We start from the raw sequence: 19,166 nt of genomic DNA on the forward strand, positions 1-19,166 counted from the left end.
ACTTAAGAGCACTATTCTGATATCTTTTCAGGGTAGAACTGATCCTGGGTTCTTGAAGGCTAAGACTGAAGAACATAAAAGCAGACAATTTCTGCTATGCTAAGAAAGGCTTTCCAAATGCAAGGATGGACTTTCATCTGAGCACTGGCCAGTTTGAAAAATGACCCCTGGATGTTTGGCCACCAAGTGATGAATTTGCTTTTTGACCACAGCAGTTCATCAAGATGGTCTCTCTACTGAGGCATGTAAGGATTGGGGGTACTGGATTCATGAATGTACATGTTGGAATCAGCGAAGGAAATCTCTATACTGATGAAATCACAGATGTCTGAGAAGTACTAAAGTATCTAGTGTTTACCATTCAAGTAATTTTAAACAATCTGCTAAGTTTTCATCATGCCATCTCATTTAAAAAGAAAACCAAACCCTTAAGTTAAACACAAGTTGCTTGAGCAGACCAACCTGTGTTCTGGTTCCTAGACTCTTCTGGCAGCTGATCTGTCACCTGGAGAGACTGCCCACCTGGAGATACATTAGGCCCTGGATACACAGCTGCATGCTCAGGACCATATGGATCTGAAAACCCAGGTACAGACACTGGTGGTTCATATACAGGGGCATGCCCAATAGGTCCAGGAGGCACTGGATAGAAGGGTACGGTGTCAGGTTTTTCTTGATGGAAGGAGGCAGGCATACTGCCTGAATTTTCAAGAATGCTCTGAGGAGCTATACGATAAAAGAAGAAAAACATCCTAGATTTTGTGTTGCATAAAATTTAACTCAACAACAGGAAAACAGTGCATTTTCTACCAAACACAAATCTATTCATGATTGCAATGAGTTTGTTTTTCCTCATATTCTTAATTTAGGGGGGAAGGGGGAAATGGGAGTTGGGATGGGAGGGTAAGGAGATGGATCTTAGCTGATTAAAACAAATTTTTTAAAAATTAGGGGGATTAAAATCTATCTAAAGCTGTAGTAAAATGACTGAACCAGAACTACATGTACAATATTAACTACAACTTTACTTATTTTTTTAAAGACAAGGAAACAAAAGAAGGAAAAGTGAAAGGTAAAGGAACTTTATTGAAGGCCAGGAAGGGGACATAAAATAAAAGCATTTTATTTTTTGCTTAATGTTTGGCTAATTTCTTTGGTTCTGACTTGTTATAGGCTAGGGGTTTGATTATATTACCCCCTTTCTGAATGTTTATTTAACTGTTTTTGTTGTGAGGTAAGTTTGTCATTAAAAATAAATTTTTAACATGAGATGTTTGGTCTATGCCAAAATGAAAAAGAATGAAAAAAAGGCGTAAGGTGAAATGAACTTGAGGAAAAATAGAGAAGGGAAAAAAACATAAATGGGGGGGTGGGAAGAAGTGGGGGATGTAAAGAAAGGATGGAAACAGATCCAAAATGTCAGAGCAAAGGATAAAAGAGAGCCAGGCTCCTCTCAACAACAAACACAGAAGAGAAGAGATAATAAAAACCAAGAAAATAAAAATGATCAAAGGAAAAAATGTAGATATGAACACAAATTACAATAAAACTTCCTCATTAAAATATCAGAAGCAATGGAGATAGAAAAAGAAACTAACCAAGACCTTAATACATGTCCATGATGGATAAGTAACAAGCACAACTGACAATGCTAAGAAAATCATAATACAAAGTAAAAAAAGGGCTTGTCTTATTTATCCCCTCTAAGGACTCCCACAGTACACTGCACAAAGTAAATGCATAATCAATGTTCAATTTTTGGAAGAAATGAATGATGAGTAAGACAAAATGAGTGAGTAGAAAAGTTATCAAAAAAGATCCTGGCCAAAAATTGAATAGCAAAAGGAAATATCACAAAATGAGCACCTATGACAAGTAAACAAGCTGTACAACCTAACATGGCTCAAAATAAACAAAGACAACTCTCTCGGAAGAAGCAAAAACTGTACTGACTACCCTATGTAAAAGTATCAAAGGGAACTATGAAAGTACTTAAAATTTTTTTCAACATAATTTCCACTAAAACTACAACTGAACAAGCAGGTAGGTTGTATCATCTCAGCTTCTTACAGTGTCATAGGAGCAGAAAGCCCTACATGTACTAATCAATGAATGATAATTTTATGTATATCTGTGCCAATGTAAATTACTTCTAATCTCCCTTGCAACAAATTACTGGCAATTCAAAACACCACACCAAATATGTCTAACTTTTCTTCTTATAGACTTGTGTTAAAATGAGTGATTTGAAATTTGATGTTATTGATTAGGCAACAAGAAAACTAAGCAAAATTGGTAGGGTAGGAGTTTTCTAATTAAAGTAAAATGTATTGTAAATCTCCTTAATGGTGCTAGTATTAGAGAAGAAGAAGAATGTTTGCTTTACAAGTTTTTTAATTTTCATTTATTCATTCATTTATTTATTTTTGGTGAGGCAATTGGTATTAAGTGACTTGCCCAGGGTCACACAGCTAGTAAGTAAGTGTCAAGTGTCTGAGGCCACATTTGAACTCAGGTCCTCCTGACTAGAAGGCTGAAGCTCTATCCACTGGGCCACCTAGCTGCCCCTAAAGGTTAATTTTTTTTTTGAGGTAATCGGGGTTAAATAACTTGCCCAGAGTCACACAGCTAGTGCGTGTTATGTGTCTGAGGCCACATTTGAACTCAGGTCCTCCTGACTCCAGAGCTGGGGCTCTATCCACTGTGCCACCTAGCTGCCCCATTTTACAGGTTTATCGTGGTGAAGAATAGCACTCAATCTATGACATAATCAGATGCAAGGCAAACAGAAGCCATCATTCCAAAAGGTTATAATATATTCAGTAACAATTCATAAAAGATCAAGACAGCTCCCTCAAAGTGACGGTAACTCTGCTGTTATCCCTTTGTTTTCCTGGCATTAAAATTTGAAAAATTCAAAGCTTTCATTTTCAGAACGATTTCTGTTAAGAAATTTCTACTACATACACTACTATATTTACTTCTCAAATAGAAAATATAAAGCACTCACCTGAAGGCATAAGGCGAATGTTTTGATTAGACTGCTCAGTATTAGGCAACAATGATGCTAGTAATGGGTTGTTGGTTCCTGGGCCAATTTCTTGACCATGTCCTGTGCCATCATATTGCTCCAGTTCAGAGCTTGGTGTACTCGGATACTGATGTGGTGTTGCTCTGTCTTGATTCCAAATTACATCACCCTCCTATAAGAGAAATATTTCAGCCATTTTCAAGAACGTAAACATTTCAGGAAGCATAATCTGCATTATAACAACCTGAATCGAGCATAAAATATTAATTATTAGTGCTTCTCATTTACTCTCTCTTCTTCACCAAAGTAACAAATGATCCAAAGCGCTTCTGCTTTTGTTAATTAGGAATTCTTGCAAACAAAACCATTAAACAATTACAACTGAAATCTCCAAGATGTAAATAAGTGAGGAAACAACTTTCTCAAACATAAAATCAGCAAACTGTCTTATAATTAAAATGAATTCTATACCTCTATCTGCCTCTTCAATTGCTGGAGCTGTATTAACCAAGTAGGTTCAATAAATGATTCCTGTTCTGGTTTCTCTTTTATTTGAGGATCGAAGAGTCGTAACTGGGAGGCTATCTAGAAAAACAGGAAAAAATAAATGGCTGTTACTATTACATGATCTGCCAAACTAAAATCACTTTTCAAAACAGTAAAACCTAGAGCAAATGCATCTTCAATACTACTACTGGAAGTTTTCAATGAACTCAATAGGTCTTTCAGAAATCTTATTCATTTAAACTTAGTTTACAGCAAGGCACAGTAAACAGAGCCAGCCCTGAACCTAGTAAGACCTGACAACCTTTTAAATATACTGAATCAATGACCCTGGGCAAGTCACGTCTTAGCACTCTTTCCACATCAGGGCCTTCTCTATACCAACGAAATCACAGGTCCAGACCTCATCCCTTCCAGGCCTATAATTCGACTAATTTTTTTAAAAAATTATTTAAATTTAATAGAAAAGATTAACAAGCATTGATTTTTTTTTCCTTCCTCCTACCTTTCTCCTGTTGCTTAAAAAAAAAGCCCACAGGAAAAATTAGAGAAAGAAAATTATCATAACATATATGCATAGTCAAACATGTCACCCACTTAATTTCAAAAGCTCAACTTAAATTCATCTGTATACATTATTTACCAGTAATACACAGTAAATATGTAGTTCTGCTTTAAAATATCACTAACATGAGTACATTTATAAACAATGAAAACTACTGGGTGGGCAGAGATGCATTTTAAAGTTCCACACTTCATATGAAAGTTATGTAGTATTTCACTCCACTAAATGAAATTTTTAATGCGCTGATGAACAAAGGCCATCACTATTTTCCGTGAACTAAGATCATCAATAAACATATGAATCAGCACAAGTCATCATATGAACCAGTTTATTAATAGATGAACATTAAAATAATTATGGGAAGAAAATTTATGGCTACTAATGTTTGCTTAATAACCAGTTATAAAAAGGCAGCTTAATTTTTAAAAGTTAGTATTTCATCTCTCTAAACCTATCATAACTTTTATGCTATCAGACAATCTGAAGAAGCCTCAGTAAAGACAATACGTACCTGAATGAGCTGGCTAATCAGCACTGGTGAATACTGACGTGGTTGTTTGAGAATGGTTTTAGAAATAACTTCACAGTAATGAAAGGCCTGTGCAGCAAGTCCCATTTCAGCCAGTCGACAAGCATAGATGAATTTGAATACCTAAAGGAATCAAATAAAGATGTATTATATGCCTTTCAATCACTATCTGGCCACCACTCACTAATGTTCATGTTTACTCTACACTAGAAAGTAACTCATCACATCTGAACTGGTACATGGTTGCAGGCAGATATCTGGCATTAGTGCACTGGCACTAGTAAGCATAATTCTTTTCAAATTCCTCCCTTCTACAGAGATATATCGAGTACAAAGTCAGACAACATCCATGTACCACAACCCACACTCCCCAAAAAAGACATTCTAATATTTTAGCTTTTGTGTCTTCTCCAGAATAACCTTTGGCTTTGGAATTTTATAAAGCTAAAGACGGTCATGACTCACTTAAAAGTGACTGAGATCCAGGAAACTAAGTCTTTAGTTTAGAAACAAACCAGAAGAGTAGAGACTGTTTTAACATAGCTCATTATAACAACAATTACTTGTGCTGTAGCTTAAATTGTGTCCCCTAAACATACTTAAACTCGGATGCAACATTTCCTACGATGGTACAGAATGAAGAGATTTCATGGCATAGTTCATAAACAGATCCAGCTTTGAGAAACTAGACATTTTAGGAACTAAAAGGTTTTGAAGACCAAAATACAAATAATTTTGATATCCTTAAAGCAAATTGTTTCTCATTTACAACAGAAAGCTTTCCTGTAGGATTATTTTCTGTCTCCCACCCATGCCTCAAATCTCTCATGCTGACAATCTACCTTCTACTCAATGGTCAAAATAACATTCCTCAAGGACAAGTCTGGCTATGCCATTCATCTCCATGTTCCCAATGCAGGAAAGTACTCCATTCCCCCCTCTGCCTCTTATCAGAATCCCTAGTTTTCCTTCAAAATTCAATTCAAATACCATCTTCAATATGAGGCCTTTATTTTCTCCCCACAGATGCTAGTGTTTCCATTCCAAAAAATTATCCTGTGCATGGTGTCCCAAAAGTCTTAGTGCAGTCATCAGCTTTAATACTTTAGTGCAGTTTTAAACCATTAAAGCTTAAAACTGCACTAAGATTTTTGGGACACTGTATGTTTTATTTAAAATATATTTTGGACATACTGATATATGTTCATGTTATATCCCACTATAGAACATAAGCTCCTTGAAGACAGAGATTATTTCATTTTTGTCTTTGGAAAACAAGATCCTAGCATAGTGACTGGCACATAATACAAGTTTAATACAATGCTTGTTGATTGATTGTGAGTATTTCACGTCGAAAATTTCCTTGAAAAGATTATTTTTTTTAAAATTTTAATCATTAACTAAAAAACAAGGAAAGACTAACCATAAAAAAATTTCCTCAATTCTGATCACTCATATTCATAAATTGTAAATTCAAAAATATATCATCAATTCTAACCTGGAAATTAGGCAAGAAGCATGGCTGGGTTCCCAGTGACTGTGCATATTCATAGGCTTCTGTTCTGTGAATAGCTTCATTGGTTGCAAATTTTAAAAATGGCAAACTATTAAGAGAAGGATAATTACATTAATTTGAAAAAAGGAAAGTACTTCTGATCAACAATAGCATGTGACTCAAATACATACCTAAGGTGAGTCACCTGGAACCTAACTACATATAGGGGAGTCTTTTTTGACTGGCACAAATATCAAAGTCATTTGATGAAAAAATGGTTCTGATTTTACTAAAAGGGCAAACATCAAGTGAAAAATAACCAGAAACTGCCACCTGAAGCTCTGATCAAAAGGTCAGAGTTTTTCTTAAAAACAAAACAGTTTAATCATATGCTTCCCTACCTGTGATTTGATCCAATTAGGACAAGTTTTGTAGTTTTCTTAGTATAGACCCCAAATCCAATCTGGGCCATCAGATAGCAAAAGTGTGCAGCATCCAAGAGGCCTTTAGAAGCTAAAGAAACAGAAAAGCAGTCCCAACTATTACTGATCATTTTCGAAAAGAGGAAAAAGTTATAAGGTTCCTCAAATCTACAGAAGCAAAATAAACAAGACTTTATTCTAAATATTTCCAGTAACATTAAGTAAACTTAAAACAACTTGTTTACATTAGACAAATGCTATACTTTTAACCTCAATAAACTAACTTACCAAGAGTATCACCCATGGTAGCTATTGTCCTTGACTCTACATCCATATTATTATTCAAGTTGGACAAAACCATAGCAAGATGAGGCCTCCAATCTCCCCATTTCTCATCTCCACAACACTAAAAATAGAAGAAATCATTGTAATACATGGGAAAGGAAAGCTATTTTAAATTCTACAAAGAATGGCATTAGTAAATATAATAAAGCAATCTGGGTCAGCAAAATGTGAATCCATGAGTAATTCCTAATAAACCAGGTAAGAGTATGGAGTACAGCTCCCTCTTCTGAGGGTCAATACCTACTGTGGACGCAGCGGGCATTCTTCCAGACATGAGCTGGTAAACAGTTTGTAAGGGATCATTAATTGGAAGGCTGTTGGCAAACCTGTAATTACATAAAAACAAAATGATACAATAAAAGCTCAGCTTCTGGGAGATCACAATCAGTCCACTAACAAGTATCTATTCAGTGCACATTATATGCCAGGTACTGTGCTAGGAAGCTGGGGAAACAAAGACAAAAACAAAACTGTTCCCACTCTGAAGGGGCTTACATTCTACTAAGAGGCCAACATATTTAAGTACGCATGGAAGTAAATACAAAGTATATCCAAGGTAATTTCTTTTTTCTTTTTGGTGAGGCAACTGGGCCTAAGTGACTTGCCTAGGATCACACAGCTAGTGTCAAGTGTCTGAGGCTGAATTTGAACTCCGATCCTCCTGGCTCCAGGGCCAATGCTCTAGCCACTTTGCCACCTAGCTGCCCCTATCCAAGGTAATTTCAAGAAGACACAAACAGCTGGAGGGGTGGAAATCAGGAAAGGCCTCATTTCAAAAGAAGCTAGGGATTCTAGGAAGCAGATGTTGGAAGGAAGTACACTACAGGAAAGGAGGGGTGGTAGGGGCAGGGTGGTGGTCAAATTACACAAAGGCATGGAGAGAGAGGAGATGGAAAGTTGTATATGAGGAAATAGCAGGTGAGCCAACTGGGCTAGAACACAGACTGCATGAAAGAGAGTAATGTGTAATAAGCCTGAAAAGGCAGTCTGGAGTTAGACTGTGATGGGCTTTAAATGCCAAAGTTGTACGAATTTTATCTTAGAGGCAACTGAGAAATGCCATGGTCAGACCTTTACTTTAGGAATGCCTTTTTAGTAGTTTCATGGATGACAAATCAGAGAGGAGAGAGATTTGAAAAAGTCTTCCTGCCTCAAATCTCTGTCCTATTTGATCCAACCACAATAGCTCAGGCAGTAAGTAATGGAGGCCTAAACTAGGATGGCAGTGGAGAGAAGACAACAGATGTGAGAGATGTTATGTAGGTAGAATAGACAAGTCTTGGCAGCTGGCTGAAATATGAGCAGAGAAGGAGAGTGAAGGGTCTGGATTAGACTTAGAGTGAAGCAACAAAGTGCACTTTGATGGAAAAAAACATGAAAAGCATAGATCCTGAGGTGAAATTAAGGAATCCACTAAAATGTTTTCTGTAAGAATTAACTGAAAGCGTCCAAAAATAAATGCAGTAACAACAACCCTGAAAGAGCAGCATAACTCTAGGAGAATTTCCATCAGCATATCATTCCATGAATATAACCTGTTGCTTCAAAAGAGCTAAATGAATAGCAAATTAATTCTACAAGTATATGAGAAGTCACTCCCAAATTAAAACCCCTTACCTGGTCATAACTCTTGCATGTGTTCGGCTGTCCATTTTACTAGCAAGTAACAGAGCATGTCCCCATAAGCCATGTTTCATAGCAGACTCCAAAGCATCCTATTGACAGTTAAAGCAACTCAAATAAAAACAAATCCAGCACAGAAGCAAATTTTTATCTTATATAATATTAAATGAATGTTACAACTTATTAACACACAAACTTAAATAACCACACTCTAATGCATTACATGCAAATTATTTAAAAAAGAATGCTTTAATGATGAATCACAAAAACAAACCCCTAATATGTACTACTTTCAAGAATTTAAGTTTCCAATTAGTCTCTTAAATCTTGTTTTCCAGGATAAAGAATATAAAATTTTAGCAGTAAGGCCTACTTTTAAAGAAAGAAGTTTTATCAATATTCCTAAGCTATTTTCTTTGGACTCTTGGTCTAAAAAAGGGACTAGTCCAGGCTTTTGAATCTTCCAATTAAGGCTAACACCTCTATCCGTAGAATATCCCTCTCACACTCAAATATATACGATGAACTATAACTCTAGAAAATGATTCATGACTCAAAGATAATCTTTCTGGCTTAGAAGCAGAAATATTCTTAACAAAAGTAGACACTACTCTGCCAGACAAAGAGCTGATGAATTCATTCACATCAACTGTGTGATTAGATCATTAATAGTATTACATATGAAATATCAGATTTATTACTAAAGTAGTCCAGGATGCAGTCAGTGACACAAAGGGAAACTTAAGCCTGTTACCAAAATTCAGCTCTGACTGAGTTTCCAAGACAAATAAATCTTCATCACTTACTGCCCTTAGATGAACATCATGAATATCATTCATTCATCCCTCACCTCGTAAGCATCACGCCTTAGATCCCCTTTACAAGCTGTTACTTTACATTACAACTATTCCACATGTAAACCCACTGACCATGTAATACAGCACACCAGAATGCCAAATATTTCATTTCTGACCAGGATAATGAAATTAGCAACATAATGGATTATCAAGGAACTGCTCACCTTTTTACGCCCATAAAGAAGCAGCTCTCTAAACTTCTCTGTCTCTTTTTCAAGACTATCAATAGTGGTTATCAAACTGTCAGTGAGAAATGAGAGCTGAGCTTCACCAGACTCCTCCTCTTCCACCTGCTCCACAGCCTCATTAGTAAAATCAATCAGGTTTGCCTCATTGGGTGACTTTCCAGGAAGCCATACTGTTTTGTGATCTCGTAGCAAGAGCTCTGCAATGTCTGTTCCCACGACAGTCTGTGGAGGTCACGGGAGAAGAAAATAGAACTATGAGATGTTTCAAGAGGCCAGTGCTACTCAGCCAGACCAAAATGCCTGACTCACAGTTGAGAGACATCAAGCAGTGAGAGAGACTCTCAATATCAGAAATGAAACAGGCATTTTATGAAAAGAAATGTAAGTTAAAAAAAATAATATCAAGTTAGCTAGGTGAAGATTCCTTAAAGATCTCCTCAGATGAATTTAGGTCAGGACACATTAGTCCGTAGCCATTATCAGCCTTGAGCCAGCCAGAAACGCCTACAAAATAAGAGGCTGAAATCGTGTGTCTAAATTATTCGTATTCCTCCTCCCCAAGTCCCCTTCCCCACCCAGCCAAAGGAATTCCTCATCCCATAAGCATTACACCCTAGACTCTTTTCACAAGCTGTTACTTTTATGTTACAACAATTCAATATATAAACTAATGATCAAGGGTTCAAAATTCTTTAAACACTTTTCAAAGTAAAAGCTAACAGAAAGATACATACCCCATTCTGTCTGCATAACAGTACAATAAAATCCCAAAGAAGACTTGCAGATTCTTTATCAATTAGATTTTCATTCCGCAAACATTCTGTTGCTTTAGTCTGTGCAAAATTTATAACGTCCACTTTATGGGTATCATCTCTGAGAAAAAAACAATAAAAAGTCACTGAGTGCAGCAGAAAGAATACAATCTGAGGGGCCAAGCTTAGTAATTACCATTACATAGAGGCATTATAAAAAACATTACTAAGATACATACTTAGCAAGAGGTCCAGGGAAAGATCTCATTTCTTCCTGTTCAGAAGTATGCTGCAACATAGTCTAAACCAAAACACAGAAGTAAATATCAATCTCCTGTCTGCATGATGTGGAAATGCATATTTTGAATAAAGATGACATTCATTTTGACTAAAAATATATTTCAATTAAATTGGAAACACTATCTATTCCTCCACATTTTGTTAGTGAGGAAGGTAATACATTATTGCTTTTAGACACAATGTAAAACTGTGACAGAATTAAAAGTAGCATTACATTATTTAGTACAACGGTAAGGAAGAAGAGTACAAGTCCTATCTGGCACCACCTCCCATATTTGTGAATCAATCTCCAATAGCAAAGGCAGAAAGAGCAGAAGATAAAGTCTAAAAACTGAAAATGCAGGGAAATATATTTTCTCTAGTTTCCTATTTCATGGCAATAATTAATTGGCTATATTTTTCCTATGATGTGCAGACACCAAATTCTCATGCGTGTAGTTACCTCCATGCTGTGTATCTCAACCAAAGCTGGTTGTCCTTCAGAAGGCAAGTTTGGAAGCACTTTAATAAGATGGCCTCCGGGGCCAAACCTTGCACAGACATGAGGCACTGAAAACTTCTCAGGTGTAGTTGGTCTTGATGGAACTGTTTTAAAGAAAAGAAAAAGAAAAATGGGTTTGATAAATTTTAATGATTTCTCAACTAGATGGACGAGTACTTCATTTCTAGAGTGAACATACAGCTGAAGTCACTGACATTGCATAAAGTACGATCATGCCCAATTTAATTTCAAATACGATATGGCCAAACAGTTCTAAAATAAGATCTTATTTAAATGAAATAATATTCAAGTACATCCTTTGAAAAATTTTTTAAATGATTCTTTTCTAAGCACAGAAAAAATTCACTACTGAAATCATACAGGATATCTCATAAAAATTTTATATAACTTTCTAAGTATTTTCCCTTGCCAGTCATTTTAAAATTCCATAATCTACAGATACCATTTCTCACATACATAATCCATTTTTTCATATGGCTAAAGAATCTAACTAAAATATCAAAAATTATTATTGCCTCAAATAATGAAACAAGTTCTTTTGAATAAAATAATCTTAAAAATAAATAAAACAATGTGCCCTGATATTATCTTACTATTTTGTTAATGTTTTTCATAGTAAAAGCTCCAACATGAAGTATTAGGAAAGGAAGCGCAGCGTGTTTAGAAATGCCACAGCTGCAAATATTAGAGTTGACACCCTCAATTTTAAGTGACATACCTAGTAATGTACCCTCAACAAAAGTGAAAGGTATTCAGTTATTATTATTTGACAGTTATTTTCTTCTTCTGAGGGAAGCTTAGCTGGGATGAAATAAAATGCTGCACAGAACATAGATTTTCTTTAAAAGATAAAAAATTCCAGACATTAATCCAAAAGTTTGGACAGAATGGCAAGGTAGAAGTTTGGTAGAAGGGTGAGGTGTACACAAAGGGAGTAGTCCACTGGTCTAAAAGACAAAGTTTATGACATACCTTGTTCTGAAGTTGACCATCCTGTTTCTGCAGGGTAGCCATAATCTGTAAAACCCTGTGCACCACTGAAATTATTACCATAAACGCCATAGGAATAATCTCCATGAAGTGAGGTTGGTGGAGCTGGGCGTTCATATGAATTAGCAGTTACATCATTGTTTCTATAAACCTGGCTCTGTTGGATTTTTTTGTTTGTTTTAAAAAGAAGAGGAGAAAAGTATGATGTCACAAAATTAGCAATCAACTATGTATTTATCACTTTTATAAAACAGTATGTACTTAGAAATGTTATAAATTATTGGAACTATAATAATAACTCTTCTTAACAAAACTGGTATTGTTTCTGAGGTTCTTTAAAAATATACATATACACACACAAATCAGTCCAAAAATCTTGCTCAAAAGTCAAAATGTGTTCAACATTAGCTAACTTCAGACTGAAATTTTTTTAAAAGGACTTAAATTTGACAATTCATTATAACTTAGTTACTTTATATATCAAGCTACATAGTAAGTAATGCCTAAAATTGGAAATATTAAAGTTATTGTGATAAGAAATAGGAATGTTTCAGCAGAAAAGAGACATCAAAAGTTCATTCAATGTTAAGCTACATCAGTGGGAACAAACGCTTATGTGCTAAGTTAAGGAGTAATGAGGCTACGAAAACACAAAATCTTAATCAAAACTCACTTGATGAGAACGTGAGCTGAAGCTGCTGTGGCGGCTCTGTAGACTGTGGGTGCTATGGAGACTGTGGGCAGAATGTTCACTATGGATACTACGCCTATCATCATCATAAGCATCTCTGTGAGGTTCTGGTTCATCATCAAAGCTCCCAGCAAAACGAGGGTCATACCTCCAGTGATCATCATATTTTTCATGTCTGGAGAGAGCAAAGAAGTAGAATGTATATCACTTTGAAGCAATGCAAAGTAGATGTTGGAAATTAAAATAAGTGAGGGAGAAGGATCCTTTTACAGGGAAAATACTGAAAGAAAGATCTAGGATATTTGAAATATACCAAAATATTCAGAGCAATCAATCAAGCAACAAGAATTTATTAAGCACCTATCTGACACACGATGCTAAGTTCTAGGGATATAACAACATAAAATCACTTTTTCTGTCAAACTGGAAACAAAGTGGATACTTTTTTTGGGGTGGAGCCCCCCTAGGCAATGGGGTTAAGTGACTTGCCCAGGATCACACAGCTTGTAAGTGTCAAGTGTCTGAGGCTGGACTGAACTCAGGTCCTCCTGACTCCAGGGCTGGTGCTCTATCCACTGCACCACCTAGTTGCCCTAAAGTGTATACTTATCGATTGAGGAATGACTAAACAACTCATGTTATATGTATGTAATGAACATATTCATAGCATAAGAAACAAGGAATATGAAGACTTCAGAGAAACCTGGTAAAACTTATAAGAACTGATGAAGAAAACAACAACAACAAAAAAAGACAGCTGAACTCATCAAATACAATGATGGATCCTGGTCCCAGAGAAGAGAAGGTGAAATATAATCCCTTGCTCTCAGTAGAGGTGGGACACTATAGGTGAGGAATGTTATATATTCTGTCAGAGAGAGGGGGTGTGTGTGTGTGTGTGTGTGTGTGTGTGTGTGTGTGTGTGTGTGTGTGTGTGTGTGTGGTGTGTGTATGCGCGTGCGCATGCTGTCAGTGTCAGTCACTGTAAATCAGTTTGGCTTAACTGCTCTTCTTTATTACAAGGGAGGGTTCTATTGAGTATATTGAGAAATGATTGGTAAAATACAAAAAACTATCAATAAAATATTTTTTAAGAACATAAAAGTCTTTAAGATAAAAAGAGAAAGTATGTGACTATAATAGTATGCTGAAGACTACAATGAACATATTGATATACTCAAATACCCCACAAACTTGTGAGAAAGCATTTCTTCTATCTAAACTCAAGTTTGAAATAAATACCATCATGATAGCCTCCTGAGGCTAGAAACATTATCAGCAGCAACTGTTTACTTTCTTTCTTCAAACCAATGTTATAACAGCAACCAACTGTTATCTTAAATCCTAAAGACAAGTTTAGCTTTTAAACATATTGCATAAACACTGGAAGAAACAAAACAGATCACTTTTTCTTTTTTTAAACAATGTATATAAAGTTCTATTCCACTGACCTGTCACTATAAGGATATGCTTCTTTCCTGTAATGATCATGTTCAGTATCATACCAATACCTTCGGTCATAGCTCCTGGGGTCTCTAAACCTGTGATCATACTGATACCGTTCCCAGCGATTTGTATCTACAAGTACAAAATAAAGATTAGCACAGTAACATGAACAAGTTATTGATCTATCTACACCCATTTACAATAAGTACACTAACATTATTTTCATGATTTTTATACAATATAACTTTGCTGTCAGCTTTCCTTTTTTTCCTTCTTGCTCACCACAACCCACAGAGTTTTGTAAGACTTTAGATAGAAATAGTAACAAAGAAAAGGGCATATCAACTTTCCTAACAATTCTGAAATCATAGGCAAGGAACTAAAGACCTTCAGAGGAGTGCAATTTTCATCACTGCAGCCATCTGAAAGCAAGTGCTTCAGAAGAGAAAGGCAGACTTGGGAAATGAACAAGATTTAAGAACAAGATGTCTGAGAACAGGCATTGGAATTCTGATTGATAGCAAAAGATAGGAATGACAGGCTCTTATGTACCTGATAAGGCAAATAAAAACATATTTGCCTCAAGTCTTATAGATCTAATGAGAAAGGCTTTGAAAATTGAGATGAATTGCCTTTATCCATTCACCACAAGAGTAGTAGCTACAATGTAGAAAGAATAGCAATAAATAGTAAAGATGCTAGAAATTCATAGGAGAAAATGCTTAAGAAAGGAGTCAGCAGCCATGCATATGACCTCAAATGTCTACATACAAATGAGCATAGGGTTACAAATCAAGAAGAACTAGAGATACTATCGAAGAGAGACAAATTTGACATTGTTATGGTTCAGTGAGAATGAGGTTGATGACTAGAATATGTTTCCTTAAGGATATATTTCATTCAAAAGGATTAAAATAAGTAAACAAAAAAGGTGGGATGAGTGGTCAGAATAGAAACATTTATTAGGCATGTACTATGTGCCAGGCACTGTGGTAGGCATTTTATAATTATTATCTCATTTAACCCTCACATCAAACCTGGGAGGTATTTTTATTCCCATTTTACAGCTGAGGAAACTGAGCAAAACAAAGGTAAAGTGACTTGTCCAGGGTCATCTAGCTAGTAAGCACGAGACCGAGACCAAATTTGAATTATGGCTTTCCTGACTCCAGGCCCAGTGAGCTATCCATTGTACCACCAGCTGCCTCTGTTACAGAGTAGCACTGTACATTAAGAGGATCTACTCATGTAAATAAATAAAGAGGGGTAGAACGGATGATTGGACAGGATGGTACACCCTCCTGACTGGATCTGTAACTCCTGTCTTGAAACTGGACCAATTTGAGAGAGCCTAGTTAACTTCCTGACAAGCTCCTGTATATATACCAATAACTTCTACCAAATCTTGCTTTAGGAAAAGCAATACTACCTTTGCTTCTGAAAAGGGCTCAACGTCATCCATGTTCATCATTCTATTATGCCATGGCTCCACTCACAGTTCTAGTGCCTTCAACTACTCCCTTGTATGTTGTCTCTCCCTATCAGAATATAAGTTTCTTAAAAGTATGGACATTATCTCTTTTGTATTTGCATCCCTAATACTTAGCACAGTGCCTGGCACATAAATGCTTAATAGATAACCTTTTCAATCAATTTTGCTACTCTTATCAATGAGATGGAGAAATGTGGCCTACAAGATAGTACAGTTAGGTACATTCAAAACTGCTTGAATGTATTTGGATCCCAAAAAATAACTATTAATTTCAACTTGGAAAGAAACTTCTACTGGAAAGACTAAGAGATCTGTGTTTGGCACTGTGCTCTTTAATATTTCTATCAATGACAGACAAAGGCACAGATGGCATGCTTAACAAAATCTCAGATTTTAATACAAGGCTAGGAAGGATATTTAATGTAATGGATGACAGAGTCAAGATCTAAAGTAATCTAAAGGGGGTGGGGGAAAATAAGCATTTATATAGAGCCTACTATGTGGCAAGCACTGTGCTAAGCACTTTACATATATTATCTCATTTGATCCTCACAACAACCCTGTGAGGTAGGTTTCCCAAACAGGAAAGAAGGCTGGGTCAAATCTAATAAAATTAAACTTAATACTGAGAAATACAAAGACCTAAACATGGGCTTAAAAAAATTAACATTACAAATTTAAAATGAGGAAGCCAAAGCTAAACAGCAACTAATCTGAAAAAAGGTCTGGAAATTTTAGTGGACACCAAGTTGAATATGAATCAGAAGTGATATATGGCAGCCAAAAAAGCTAATTCTCTATTTACTTTATTAGCTCTGGGACTTGATAAGTATGGGAATACCTAATAAGGAACTCTCTCTTCCAAATGAAGATCAGTGCCTTCAGTGAAAGTTCTAGTCTTAAGAGAGTCACCCTGACATAATAAGACCAGGGTCACACAGTCAGCATATGGCAAAGGTGGGACCTGAACCCAGGTTTTTCTGCCTCCAATACTAGTTCTCTATCTGCTACACAGACTCTCTCTCAAATTCTATCTTGGGCTGCATTAAAAAAGGCAAAGTATCTAGGAGTAGGGCAGTAGCATCCTTCACCCTATTAGGTTCTGCTCCGATCATTTCTGGAGTAGTCTGTTCAATTGTGGGCACATCTTAGGAAAGCTGTTGGTAAGTAGAGCATATCCAGATCACACCTAAGACGCTGAAAGGCCTTGAGATCATGCCACATGAAGATCACGTGGAAGAACTAGGAATGTTCAGCCTGAAGAAAAGACTTAAGAAGGACATGATAAATGTCTAAGTATCTCAAGAGATGTCATGAGGAAGAAGAATTAAGATGTGTTCTGCTTGCCCTCAAAGAAGGTGAATAAGAACAACAGATGAAAAGGTGCATAAGGATAGATATCAGCTTGATTTAAGTAAAAACTTCTCAACAATTAAAGCTGCACAAAAGTGGAATGGGATGCCTAGGAAATTTGTCAAAGATAAAAGGACTACTTATTGGGGGTTTTTTTGCAGAGTTTATTCTTATTCAGGTATGAGTTGAACTGTTTTAAACAGGTTAAATTACTCTGAAATCTTTTCCAAACCTGAAATTCATTGATTCACAGTGGGTTTTTTTAGCATATATATGTATATATGCATGCATGCACGTATGCATGTATTTTCCCCCATAAAACTATACAAAATTAACATTTAAATCCCCCAAACAACAATAAACCAACTCCAGATGTGTCTACAGAATTTGGCTGACAGCAAAATACACTAATAATAACAAAGGACCTTTGGGAATCACAGGAACTCCAACCAAAGCTGACTATACTATAGGAGCAACCAAATCTGCAACTACGAGAGGCATAAATTAAGAGCCAAATCAGCATTTCCCAATGTCTTTAACTGGAACACTGTGAGAAAAGATAAACAATTAGGTTTGGGAAAGCAGATTTAAGAGTCCAGAATGTTTACAACTACCAACTGATTACCAAAGATAATTGCTAAAATCACATAAGTACATTAATGTTATACAAAATGAAGTAAAAAGCATGTGTGTGTATAAACCCACACACATTATTTATAAAATTTTTCCCATTTTCAGGTAATGAAAGAGGCTTAGTTTGCTGATGTTATACAATCATTATTACATTCAGAATTTGAACCCAGGCCTTTTCATCATATCCAACTACTTTCTTTATTTACAAATGTGATTACTTTAAATTAACTCTTCTACTAGATCAAAACTCAAAGAAGAAGATGTAACAAACCGGAAAGTTCCAAACAAAATCATCCCATTAATATTGCTTAGTAATTTCTTGGGATGTTATTTATCTTTGGACAATAACTATTCCACCCCCTGCAAAAAGCATCTGTTAAAAAGACTGTGATAATTTCTAAATATACCTCCATAATCATACTGGCCAGAGTAATAATTTGCATAGTAATCACTATGACTGCTCCATCCACTTTTGGAAGCATAATATCCTTCAGGATACCCCTGTCTGAAAAACATCAAATATGGTACTGTTAATATTTTTTTCTTCAAGAATGACAAGATATCAGTTAAGGCAAGCTGTGCTCACATCAACAAGCCAGAATTACAGCTATTTAAAATGTTAATTATGAAGTAAGGGACAGGAATGCTGATGCAAATTTACTAAATATCCAATACATTACTGATTCAACTTCAACTCAGGCCAAGAATTGTTATGTAACAGCTATTTAATGTGAAAAGAATGGTCTTTACCTGTTCTTGGGGCTCACACCATACAAAACAAAGCAAAGACAAACTCTAACCAGAGCCCCTGCTACCAATCCCAGTAAAAGAAAAAAATAACTGGGCTATTAAAATCAATTTTTCATTACTAAAGATGCCTACTCTTGCTCAAAGTTTAATCATATTTTCAGAGTTACCTTACATCTGTATAACAGTTGTAGCTGTGTTTTACCTTAACCAGCTGGATATACAAATCCAAACTTACAAAACAGATAAGACAATTATTTACATCACAAAATAAATCTTGCTTTTCCAAAGATTTTATAACAGTTTTCCTTTAAGTTGGAATTTCCCTTGTTATATTTCTGATAGGATTTAGTTTATATAAATTTACATAGACCTCTTTAGGACTAAATGTATCCTACCACATAAAAGTGAGTACTCTGGTACATGCAAATACATATGTTGCAGTTAATGTCTAATGTAAACTGAAACGAACAGTTTCATTTAGATTAGATCAAATCACCTAATGAAGGTACATTCACAACCCAAGGTGGTAGTTGATTTCGATGCTTGAGTTATAATGAACCTAGAATGTTTCCCAAACTAATATTGGACAGTAGTTGTGACATACTCTGTGTGTTTATTTTACAGAGATGGGGTAAGGGCAGCAGTGAGAATCACCCTAAAGAGCTATCTTCTTCTAAACTATCACTTAGAAGAGTATG

At 35.8% G+C, this 19,166-nt stretch overlaps 1 protein-coding gene across 1 annotated transcript in view; it reads right to left on the bottom strand.

Moving 5' to 3' along the window:
• The window catches only part of SEC16A (SEC16 homolog A, endoplasmic reticulum export factor), a 46,869-nt gene that overhangs the window by 13,056 nt on the left and 14,647 nt on the right, over positions 1 to 19,166 (bottom strand). The window contains 17 exon segments of the mRNA XM_020981906.2: positions 463 to 726; positions 3,011 to 3,203; positions 3,503 to 3,616; positions 4,612 to 4,752; positions 6,128 to 6,233; positions 6,526 to 6,637; positions 6,835 to 6,952; positions 7,136 to 7,217; positions 8,509 to 8,606; positions 9,536 to 9,781; positions 10,294 to 10,432; positions 10,551 to 10,612; positions 11,054 to 11,196; positions 12,086 to 12,260; positions 12,777 to 12,969; positions 14,246 to 14,372; positions 18,126 to 18,223. Of these exon segments, the coding sequence (XP_020837565.1) occupies positions 463 to 726; positions 3,011 to 3,203; positions 3,503 to 3,616; positions 4,612 to 4,752; positions 6,128 to 6,233; positions 6,526 to 6,637; positions 6,835 to 6,952; positions 7,136 to 7,217; positions 8,509 to 8,606; positions 9,536 to 9,781; positions 10,294 to 10,432; positions 10,551 to 10,612; positions 11,054 to 11,196; positions 12,086 to 12,260; positions 12,777 to 12,969; positions 14,246 to 14,372; positions 18,126 to 18,223 (2,411 nt within the window).

The sequence above is a fragment of the Phascolarctos cinereus genome, unplaced genomic scaffold (genome assembly GCF_003287225.1).
Source record: "Phascolarctos cinereus isolate Bilbo 61053 unplaced genomic scaffold, phaCin_HiC Scaffold_2;HRSCAF=192, whole genome shotgun sequence".
Classification (NCBI taxonomy): Eukaryota; Metazoa; Chordata; class Mammalia; order Diprotodontia; family Phascolarctidae; genus Phascolarctos; species Phascolarctos cinereus.